The sequence below is a fragment of the Malassezia restricta genome, chromosome II, assembly GCF_003290485.1.
Source record: "Malassezia restricta chromosome II, complete sequence".
NCBI classification, from domain to species: Eukaryota; Fungi; Basidiomycota; class Malasseziomycetes; order Malasseziales; family Malasseziaceae; genus Malassezia; species Malassezia restricta.
Window position 1 is genome coordinate 1,272,566 of NC_040194.1, and position 11,329 is coordinate 1,283,894.

The following is an 11,329-nucleotide window of genomic DNA, read 5'->3' on the forward strand; positions in this document are numbered from 1 at the left end:
TGTTGGTCTTGCGCAGTGGGTTATCAACCGAATGAATTTCCTGATCAAGGGTCGGCAGCAGCGAACGTCTGCCGAGCTGGCTAGATCGATTTGTGATACATGCTTTCGTATGGGAGTCGAAGTCACAACTGATGAAGTATGGCGACTTAGCGACGTGTCTTCTTCATCTGATAGCCGTCGCAAGCTATACGATGAGCTCTTTTTGTTGCTGCAGCAAGGAAAACTGGTGTTGTATGGTGAGGGGGATCGCGACCCTGTGCCCGAACTAGTTGCGCAATTTGCACAAGAAGCTTACCAACACCATATGATGGAATATCTCCTTACCGTCATGCCACGCCTCGAGTTTGAGGCTCGAAAAGATATCACGCAGATATTTGTCGCATTGCTTCAAAGAAGCATCGGTTCTCGACGCCCCACGGTTGAATATGTATACTCTAATCCATCCATTGTCAGTATGACAATTCGTGGGTATGACATGCCAAGTATAGCCCTCAACACCGGTATGATTCTACACGAGATGCTACAATATGAGATTCTTGCTAAATTGTTCCTGTATTCGGATGACTTGTATCGCTTCCCTCAGTATATTGAGTTGACGTCCTTCAGTATTTCTTGTGATGCTTTCAAGAATTTACGAGATGCACTTGTATCTCATCGAAGCATGGCCGCTGAATTTTTGCAGCAGCAATATGTGCAATTTTTTTCGATGTTCACGCAACTCCTCGATTCACAAAATTATGTGACACGTCGCCAGTCCCTCAAATTGCTTGGTGAGCTACTTGTCGACCGTGCACACTACTCTACCATGATACGTTATGTCTCAGATGAGGAAAATCTTAAACGCATTATGAATGCACTGCGAGATCGCAGTAAGCATATTCAACTCGAAGCATTCCATGTCTTCAAGGTGTTTGTTGCCAACCCCAAAAAAACACCAGCAGTCGAGGCAATATTACGCCGTAATCGCTCACGGATATTGTCATTTTTGGAGGCATTCCTTCCCGACAGCACAAACGAAGCATTCATCGACGAGCGGCAATATATAATCCAAATCATTCGTGCCATGCCAAATGCGTAATGGCACATTTCCTCAGGCGATCATTATGGCTGCATCCAGTCCAACTGGTCCCGAACTTCTTCACCATGTACATGATAGCTCAATCGAATACGCAATCGCACTTTGCCGTTGTTACTTACACCCGAGATACGCATATTCTGTGTCGCCTGCTCACCCGGCGCGATAGACGACTTGCTCAGAGGCAACATCTGCAGTTGCTGTGTCTTGGGCACAGCAGCCTGAAGCATGATATGTTGCACATCTGTCGTGCAAGTAAAGCAGGCCTGTACCGTGACGTCCGTACCATGTGAGAGTATAGTGAGAGCCATACTGAAACCATTCTTGTTGTACACGGGCAAGGCCTGTGGCTTTTCGGATTCCGGCTCGTCGAGCAAATTCATCGAGCTCAAAGCCGATGTTGTCTGTGCCACGGGCGGCTGGGGAGGAGTATCAAACAGGCCGAGAATGTCTTGACGAGATGCTGTCGCAGAGACAGCTCGGGGTGCCGGCTCGTTACTGCCACCAAAAATATCGAGGAGCAAGTCCTGTGCATTTTGTTGAGAATGAGCGGTGTTTCCCGCTGGTGTGTTCTCTGCATCCAAAAGCAAATCATTTTGTCCCGATGAAACAGTCGAGCGAAGATCTTTCGTATCACCGCCTACCGTTTCAAGAACAATAGAGCGTTTTTCGGGTAGTGGCATGACCTCTAGCACTGCGTCACGAACAGAATCACGTTTCAAGAGCACGGAGTATTCCAGCGCGCGCTTTTGCGTCTCGAGGTCAATGCTTTCCACATATTGAGCAAGAATCGATCGGATTCGTTCTTGCTGTTCTGTGTCTTGCATTCGGGTATGGAGTTTCGTCAAGGCCGTGAGAACATACTCACGCACAGGCTCTGTTGCATACACCGAGTCGAGTAGCATGGCCAGCATATCAACCACAGATTTGGGATGGACAGGTTGCGCAGTGCCATTCTGCTCAATGCGCCCACGTTCAAAGAGCAAATCGCCGTATTCGCCAATGACCCACACAGCCGCCAGTGTTTGATACAATTGTGACATGTCTGCATGAAGAGAGAGGTACAAATTTTCGACAGCGTAGGCGTGCAGCTCGGGTGTATGACAAACGAGTCGCAAGAATGAAGCCAATACATCTTCACGCACATAATGGCCAGATACACGCAAGACATGTAGCATGGTATCCAAATGCCAACGTGCATTTGGAGCGAATCGATCCGCTGCCATGCAGATGCGTGTCGTCAGACCAAGTTTAAATTCATTGTCAGCAACTTCAAGGAATTGCAACAATTCGCTCATTACCGATGATACGGTGTTTTCATTTATGAGTTTGTAAGTGAGCTCCAATGCACGGCGCCGAATGGAGATATCAGGGTCATGTAGACACTCAAGAATCGTCGTTCGGTGCCTTTGGACAGCATTGGTATCGATACCCACAACTTTGTTTAGTGTGTTGAGAGCGACATAACGAATATTGTTATCGCTATTACCGAGAAACTTGCCAAGAATATTAATGGCCATCACGCGCAAACCAGCGTCTGCTTTGGTTTCCAAAATGGTCAGCACACATTCGTATAAAATACTGTTTCCAACAATCTTGCTTCCGTCAGTGTTTGTGGCGACTTGGGCAAGGATATCATTGATCAAATCAGACACTTCGGTGCTTTCGCGACCCAGAATACGCAAGAAGCGTAAAATCTTGGCCTGCAAAAATGGATCCGTGATGCCTGCCACGTCATGCTCTGGAGAGAAGCTGGTGGAAAGCAGGTTTCGCAACACGGCCACAAGCGAAGAGGTTGAACGACCAAATAGAGAAATAGATGAAGGGTCAATTTCACAGATCTGAATTGCCAGACTCAAAGTACAGAGCAGAACGCCATGACTCTTGTCACCCAAAAGCTGAAGCGTTGGCTCCAGGAAGTGATCGATCAAGTCGGGTACTTTGCGAATAATGCGCATAGCACAGAGCACAGCTTTCTTTCGAATGTAAGAGTTCGAGCTGCCCATAAGCTTTTCAATCTCATTACACAGATCGCGCGACATTTCTTCCGAGGCAATATTCGCAAAAGTGCAGAGTGCCAGACCCACGATATACATATTGGAATGATTCATATCACTGGATGTGAGTTCGCATCAACTTCCACATACTTTTTTAAACCGTTTGTCACAAGCATAAGAACTTGTGCGTTTTCGTCCAAAAGAACCATAATGCCCAGGTAACCCAGTCGCTTATCGGTAAAGCGAGGAGATGCGACAAGTTTGAGACATTCCATCTGGCCAAAATGCGCGGGATATCCAAGCATATGAATATACAGAAGCTTAGAGAGGTTGTTGTACCGCATATAGGCATCATCATCTTTAAATGATGTTCGGATCGCTGCAGATTCTTTCTGCAGCAATGCACGCTCATCAGCTAATGTTTTGCATGCGCGCACACCCTTAATGAGTGCACGCAAATTGTAGAGGCCTGCACTCGCCATAAGATTGCCGAGACGCGGGTCTAGAGCAGCCACTTGCTGCTGCGCCTGGAAAAACGTCGACATCACCGCACGTCAAAGAGCAACAAGCACGTCAACTTATCGTGGCGACGCCCGACGCTGGTGTGTAGAGCGTGACACGTGACACCTCCACAGACATGCACGGCACTCAGGTGAATAAGACATCATCTACGTGGATCTACGCGGGGGAAATGGCCTGGGTGGTAATCCTTCTAGTGTATCCGTAGAGCCCAGACGCACAAAGCATAGTAAAAATACAGAAGATATTTGAAGCAATGCGACCAAGTAAAACGACAAAGAGGGAGCGTAAGCAGCACTGTGGCTAAAAACGAGAGAGAACAACATGGGACCCACAATTGTGCCCGATAATGTGCTTAAAACCGCCCATGCACCAAATAGACGACCAGCGCTATTTGGGCGTGAAATGACAGCCATACCAAGCGAGCTCAGAGCGGAACCAACGCCCGCACCAAGCGAAACGGCAAATGTGCCTATCAAAAACCAAGCAGGTGTCTTGGCTCGCGCCATAATCACTGACGCAGCCACCGTAGTGAGTGAGGATACAACGGCGATGTACTTATCCATATGACTGTCATGTATCATTTTGAGCTTCTTTGAGCGTGTCTGCCATTCTCTCTCGAGTTCATGTTCAGTCGTGGACCATTGATGGGGGATAGTACGCGAATGCCTCTTACTGCGTCCGTTTTCATCCAAAGCGTGTATGCCTGCATCATCAGGTACCAAAGGATTATCTTGCGGCAGAACGATGGATTTTGGCATGTGATGCAAATACCGGACAATTAAAGGCAAAAGCACGGTCAAGGTGAGCATGCGTGTCATGGCAGAAAAACTCACAAACAAGCCCACGGCACTAGAGCTCCAACCAAAAACAAGTTGCACATATTGTATCTTGATGGGCACCACAGCCATGCAAGTTACTTCGACGGCATAAGCCGCAGACAAAAACAACAAGCTAGTATTCCGGGGTTCGTGCCGCGAATGGACTTGAAAGTCGCCACTTTCGTCGCCTCTTAGCCTTTCATAATGATCTGAACGTCCTTGAGGCAATAAAAAGGCAAGATTGTGAAATGGCGTCATGAGCACATGCTTGACGGTAACCCAGGTACGCATTGCCTTGCTTTGATGTTCATAAATCTCGTGAAGTCTAGTACGATGATCAGCAACAGCACGAATTCGGACATCTGGTCGTAGGCTATCAGGCAATCCAGGTGTTATGACGAAAATAAAGAGACGAACTGCGACTGCGACCAGAATGGTTGTACTAAGGCTTTCGGTATATTTGGTGATAAGGCCGCCAATCGTAGGACCAAATGCCACGCCGAGAAAGATTGTGCCTGTAAGGAGTGCAAATTCATGCGATCGTGTACCGCTGGCGGTCACATCAGTCATGTAAGACTGAGCCATCGCTGTTACCAATCCTGTTGAACCCAGTACGCCTTCGATCACACTGCCCCAAACTAGGATCCACCAGCCCGTGGGGATTCGTGACATTGGTACAGAGGAGACAGCAAGGGCCACAGCATCATTGATAAGACCGCCACCCAAAGCTGCAAATAAGATGGGCTTGCGGCCCGTGCGATCGGACAATTGCGACCAGAATCCTGTTGTTAACATTGAGCACATGCCGACGATCATAAGCAGTTGAAGTTGGACAATCGAAAGTAGACTTTGGGCCTCAACAGATTGTCTGCAATGAGTAGATGGAATATGTACGCTCCTGGCATGTATCGAGGGAGTGTTGGGAGATAGAGGCTGCGGTGGAATTGAGGGTGGGTCGTCGATGTGTTGCATATCACAAGTCAAAGAGAGCAGCAATTCAATACGTGCAGCGAGCATGATACCCGCTGCTAAGGCGAATAAAAAGACCACAGGAAAGAGCCAAAGAGGACGTGGCCTGTGCCACCATGGCAAGCGCCGAAGCCATCCCAACTCGTCTTCTGCTTCCTCCTCTTCTTCTGGGGCCAATGCAGATACAAATTCGGTGACTGGTATCTGTGACTGTAAGGGGGTCATGGATGGTACGTTATGCGCATAGTTTTGATTCACAGATGGCTCATCCTCTTCAGACATGCCTGAGGCGTGTCGATGAGGTGCCGAAACCAAACCGCACGTGGCTTTACTCGGTCAATGTTGCACGCGCACAATGGGCACTTACGTCAACCAGTACGCTCGTGAAATTTTCTTCTTCGTACGTCATAATCTAAAATGACTCAACCAGCAAGAACTGGGGAGCATGATCCGGTCATGGATGATCTGGAAAAAGAAATCGATGAGATGTATGTAAATGAAGCAAATGAATATGTGGAAGACGACGCAGAGCCAGTCGCCGAACATGCATGTGCTTATTGCGGTTTGGATGATGTTGACTGCGTAATGAAGTGCACGGTGTGTGATAAATGGTTTTGCAACGGGTTTGGCAAGACAACATCCTCCCATATTGTCACTCATTTGGTGCGTGCTCGTCATAAGTCTGTCATGCTGCACCCATCTTCTCCGCTTGGCGACACAGTCCCTGAGTGTTACTCGTGCGGCTCGCGCAATCCATTTTTGCTGGGCTTTCTACCTGCAAAAGGAGACGCCGTGGTCATGCTTCTTTGCCGATCACCGTGTAATTTTGCTGCGAACACCAAGGACATGGGCTGGGATGCCACGCAGTGGTCTCCGCTCATCGAAAATCGTACATTCCTATCATGGCTAGTTAAGATACCTTCAGTCAAGCAGCAAAAGAAGGCGAGACCTATCACAGCGCAGCAAATCCTTTTGCTTGAGGAGCTTTGGAGAGATAATGAACGTGCCACATTAGCTGACGTTGAAAATCCGGAGCACGAGCAAACACTTCCAGAAACGTTGCATCATTATGAAACAGCGAAACAATATGTCTTGATCCATCAAAAGCTAATCTCTGCTGAGGAAGATTATGATAAGCGCCTTAAAGAGAATCTTACGCAGCGTGATATCACTGTAAACTGGGAAACGAGCAACGGGAAGACTTTGGTTTGGATTCGCTTGCCCCAATTAGAAAGCGGTGAAATTCGCTTGGCGATGGGTGATGAGTTAAAACTGATTTATACCGGATCATTGGCGCACAAGTGGGAGTCTCCTATCACTGTGGCTCGCTTCTCGTCGGTATCATCCACCGAGGTGGCATGCGAAGTGCCGCATGGAAACAAAGCTCCTTTGCACTGTACAACCAACTTTAATTTGGAATTTATCTGGACGGGAACAACGTACAGTCGCATGAACCGAGCCTTGAATCGGTTTTTCAAGTCCAAGTCATGCATGGCACCTGTAATCCGTGATGTTTTATTGGGAAAGTCTGTTGATATACCTCTAATCAATACACAAAAGACGCTCTCTCTCAGCGTCCCGGGGCTTCCTGAATTGAATCATTCGCAGCTATCTGCTATTAAGGCTGTTCTTGGATCGCCCATCAGTCTTATTCAAGGACCACCTGGAACAGGTAAGACTGTCACAAGCGCTACATTAATATATCATCTTGTGCGTTTGAGAAAGACTAGGATGTTAGTTTGTGCTCCATCTAATGTGGCCGTCGACCAACTTGCGGAAAAATTACACCGGACAGGACTTCGAGTTCTCCGACTTGTGTCACGTACGCGTGAAGTGATGGAAAGCTCTGTGAGCTTTTTAAGTTTGCATGAGCAAGCTTCGTCAGTCGAACCAAACTCACAACTGGGTCATTTGATTCAACTCAAGCATAAAAATGGCGGATTGAACTCGTCTGACGAAGCCAAGTACCGAACATTGTTAGAAAATCGTGAATATGAGCTTCTCAATGCCGCCGAGGTCATCTGTACGACATGCTCAAGCTCTGCCGACAAGCGACTAAATGCGTTCAAGTTCCCGCTAGTTCTTATCGATGAAGCTACGCAAGCCACGGAGCCTGAGTGCTTGATTCCGATCGTTCAGGGTTGCCAACAGCTTGTGTTGGTTGGTGACCACCAGCAGCTTGGACCTGTTGTGATGAACCGGAAAGTGGCGAGAGCAGGGCTCAATGAGAGTTTGTTTGAACGACTAGTTCTACTTGGGGTCAAGCCACGTCGTCTTGAAGTCCAGTATCGTATGCATCCATCTCTGTCCGAATTTCCCAGTAATATGTTTTACGATGGTATGCTACAAAATGGTGTGTCTTCGCATGAACGACTTCGAAAGCATGTGGCTATCCCATGGCCCATCCCTACGATGCCCATGATGTTTTATCAGAATCTAGGCCAAGAAGAAATTTCCCCCAGCGGTACCTCATACTTAAATCGGACGGAAGCCTCTAGTGTTGAAAAATTGGTAACAGCACTGCTCAAGGCGGGTGTGGCCCCTGAACAGATTGGTGTCATCACACCATATGAAGGTCAACGGAACTTTGTCATCAACCACATGCAGTTCCATGGCAGTATGATGAAAGATGCTTATCGTGCTATTGAGGTGGCAAGTGTCGATGCTTTCCAGGGTCGTGAGAAGGATTATATCATTGTTACGTGCGTCAGAAGCAACAACCGGCTAGGCATTGGCTTCCTGAGTGACTCACGGCGACTTAACGTAGCCCTGACGCGAGCTCGATTCGGTCTTATTGTGATTGGGAACGCACGCGTTCTTTGTAAAGACCCATTGTGGTATCACTTCCTCGTACACTTCAAAGACCGCAACTTGCTTGTTGAGGGTGCTCTGTCCAACTTGCGACCTTCTATGATTCAGTTTGGCCCACCGCCTGTACCGCGCAAATCCAAGTCGCGACTTGAGCAAGCCAAGACAAATGCAGCCATCGGAACGGAATCTCTGGCCATGGATCCGGTTCGTGCACCATTTCGCGGCGCTACAGGGACTACTCAAACCCTACGTGAGGGCATGTGGGATACGTTATCACTTGATGCCAAGACTCTTTCACAGAGCCAGAGTGATTGGTTGAACCAAGTCCGGCAGGACAAAGACGCTGACCTGGAAAGCCTGGATGGATATCGAAGTCAAGCATCTATTGCTGGTTCTGACGAAGACGAAGTGCGTCCTGTAAAGAATGTTTCCTCTGCTCAGGGCACTAGTAGTGCGCCTTCCATCACGAAATTCCTATAGTCATAAGGTCGAGAATGCTGGGCCAAGCTTGACCGTTGTAGTCTTTCAACTTCGGTTCGCACACACTTTACTCGGCCGGAAAACATGACATGTGTGGAGAAGGGTACGGGCGACAACAAAAGGTCTGACAGATTGGTTTCGGAGAATATATATATGCCCACAGTGTGGCGGCGGGTACCTTGTGTGTGTCTGTCAGCTCGACTATTGTCTCCACAGAAAAGAACCTTGGCTACATCAAACCGTGTTCATTTCATGACATCTGCACCGACTCCTTCCATTTCTTCGTTGCCTGCACTGTATGAGCGCACGCCAGTTTCCACGGATGTGAATCGTCCGTTCGTTCGCACAGCTGCTTGCCTCATCATTGGTGATGAAGTGTTAAATGGAAAGACTCACGATAGTAACAGCAACAAGATGGCGAAAATGTGCTTTGAACTCGGCATCGAGCTCAAGCGTGTGGAAGTGATCCCTGATGTGGTCGAGGACATCATGGAAGCTGTGCAGCGCATGGTACGTTTCTTCTCCTATCTAACAACAGTCTCGTACATATGATTTTGTGGTGACCAGTGGGGGTATTGGCCCTACTCCTGACGATATAACATACGAATCGATCGCCAAGGCGTTTGGCAAAGAGCCGCTCGAATACGACGATGAGACACTCCATCGAATGGAAATTAGCATTCAACACCATTACAAAGACCTTTCAGCAACAGACGAGATGACAAAGGCCCGAAAGCGTATGGCTCTGTTTCCTAAAGATTCTGAAGTAATTTTCCCAACGGAGCAACTATGGGTGCCTGTGGTGCGTGTCAATGGCAATGTGTGTATCTTGCCAGGCATTCCAAGCCTATTTGAGGCACTTCTCTATGCTACACAGCCCTATCTGCGCTTAGATCCCAATGCGCCACGCCCGATACGCACCCTCGTTGAAACCATGTTGCCTGAAAGCGTCATCAGCCCTCTACTCCAGCGACTCACTGCCTCAGGGAAGAAGGAGGGTATCCGTGTAGGATCCTATCCCAAATGGGGAAAGGGTGTGCACATATCATTTATCGGATATGACCAGTCTATCATCGACAAATACGTGGAGCAGGCTATACATGAAACGGGTGGCGTGCGTGTGTCTAGCACCTAGAGTGTCTCTGTGTAGTTGGATGGAAAACTGTCTGGTTAGTTGCATGTATACACGTACTCTCCTGATGGTGGTGGGCCGTCTCGGTAGCTGGCGACCAATTCGCCTGTCCACCAATCATTCTCTTTATCTGTACGTCGAGTAACACGGATGAGGTCACCACGCTTGAAAGAAAGATCTGTGTCACGTAACGCAGTGAATTCATGAATGGCCACGACCAAGTCGCCGTCAAGAATGGACGGATCAATAAGATCGACAGGCTGAGGACGCCTTGATCCATTTTCACGTTCATCAACAAGTTTGTTAGTACTTGCTTCTAATGGATCGAATTCATCGTCGCGCATCACCGCACGGCGAGATACGCGAGGCTCGTATGACAAATGGGAGTGATCAGGTGCATTTACTGCATTTTCCTCGACAGCATGAATATCGCTGAATGGATCTTCTGGCGCATGTGAAGCATAAGACGCTGTATGATGGGAGCCACGACCCACGGACTCTACCCTTGGAGCAGATTGTCTTGGCGTGGAAAGTCTTGAAACACGAGGCACATATGGCACGTGCTGGCTCGGAGGCGGTGGACTTGGGCTCTTTCCCCCCAGACTATTCGACTGCAGTTGTTCATCAAGGTCATCCATGGGGGCACGAGGCATATCATGTGTTCTGTACGTTGTGCCAATAGACTTGGAATGTCTTGGTTCAAAATATGCCTGACGGCGACTGTCAGCGTATGCATTGCCCTTGAAATTTTCGTTCGAGTCCAAATCTTCTGTGATGCTGGACTCGTCGTCATTAAATGGTACACTTCCAGTTACTTCTTCAATGCGGCTCACCAAAGGCACGGCGAATTGGGGCACCTCAACAGATCCAGATAATATTTGCATAGGAGTAACAGAGCCACCGTACACTTTTTCATTGGCTTCCTTGCGCTCGATGAGTACAGTACCTTCAATCGTGACACCACCATACAGACCACGGCTCACGCTGTAACTGAACATGGCCGAGAGTTGCATTTCTGAGTTCATGGCGGCGCTGGCTTCACCTGTGCGGCCCAAAGGACCTACGGCCAAACTCAAATTTCCGCCTAGCTGAAGTGATCCAGCTGTCATGAACGAGCGAACAGCAGCTCGCGAATTGAGTACGATCAGAAAGTCCACCATCTCTGCCCCAGCATTGAAGCCACCACCCAAGCCACCGATTCCGATGGATGATGGCGGTGACCACTCACCGTTGGGCAGTTTGGCGACAACAACTCCCATGCCGACGCGTGCGCTCATGAGAAAGCCGACGCGAAAAATGGTAAAGATCGCAAAACCCTTCGCCTTGCGCAGAACACTCGGTGGTATCACCTTATCCAGCCCATGATGTGTTCCTGATGGACAAAACGTATCCAAAATCTGGGTCTAAGTCACTTGACATACATACCTTTTTTGCCCGCCGGCAATCGCCCTCCATTCCAGCAAGTACACAGCCAACAGGGAAGGCTTGGTCTGCCACTCCGGGCACAGACTCTCCAGGTGTGGAG

General features: G+C 48.5%; 6 protein-coding genes across 6 annotated transcripts; 3 read left to right on the forward strand and 3 right to left on the reverse strand.

Moving 5' to 3' along the window:
• Positions 1–31: 31 nt before the first annotated feature.
• Positions 32–1,078, forward strand: MRET_1606 (calcium binding protein 39; the record flags this gene model as incomplete). Its single annotated transcript, XM_027628233.1, has 1 exon — positions 32–1,078. One exon carries the CDS (start codon positions 32–34, stop codon positions 1,076–1,078), a length of 1,047 nt encoding a protein of 348 aa, XP_027483396.1.
• A 23-nt stretch (positions 1,079–1,101) lies between these two features.
• Positions 1,102–3,617, reverse strand: MRET_1607 (AP-1 complex subunit gamma-1; the record flags this gene model as incomplete). Its single annotated transcript, XM_027628234.1, has 2 exons — positions 1,102–3,190; positions 3,223–3,617. The coding sequence occupies 2 exons, from the start codon at positions 3,615–3,617 to the stop codon at positions 1,102–1,104; spliced, it is 2,484 nt and encodes an 827-aa protein (XP_027483397.1).
• A 123-nt stretch (positions 3,618–3,740) lies between these two features.
• Positions 3,741–5,663, reverse strand: MRET_1608 (MFS family protein; the record flags this gene model as incomplete). The annotated part of the gene is made up of 1 exon (XM_027628235.1): positions 3,741–5,663. One exon carries the CDS (start codon positions 5,661–5,663, stop codon positions 3,741–3,743), a length of 1,923 nt encoding a protein of 640 aa, XP_027483264.1.
• Positions 5,664–5,798: 135 nt separating this feature from the next.
• Positions 5,799–8,672, forward strand: MRET_1609 (regulator of nonsense transcripts 1; the record flags this gene model as incomplete). Its single annotated transcript, XM_027628236.1, has 1 exon — positions 5,799–8,672. One exon carries the CDS (start codon positions 5,799–5,801, stop codon positions 8,670–8,672), a length of 2,874 nt encoding a protein of 957 aa, XP_027483265.1.
• Positions 8,673–8,825: 153 nt separating this feature from the next.
• On the forward strand, positions 8,826–9,807 carry MRET_1610 (molybdopterin binding domain protein; the record flags this gene model as incomplete). Its single annotated transcript, XM_027628237.1, has 2 exons — positions 8,826–9,182; positions 9,211–9,807. The coding sequence occupies 2 exons, from the start codon at positions 8,826–8,828 to the stop codon at positions 9,805–9,807; spliced, it is 954 nt and encodes a 317-aa protein (XP_027483330.1).
• MRET_1611 (SH3 domain YSC84-like protein 1) lies at positions 9,804–11,259 on the reverse strand (the record flags this gene model as incomplete). The annotated part of the gene is made up of 3 exons (XM_027628238.1): positions 9,804–9,834; positions 9,865–11,201; positions 11,230–11,259. The coding sequence occupies 3 exons, from the start codon at positions 11,257–11,259 to the stop codon at positions 9,804–9,806; spliced, it is 1,398 nt and encodes a 465-aa protein (XP_027483329.1).
• Between the last annotated feature and the right edge of the window lie 70 nt (positions 11,260–11,329).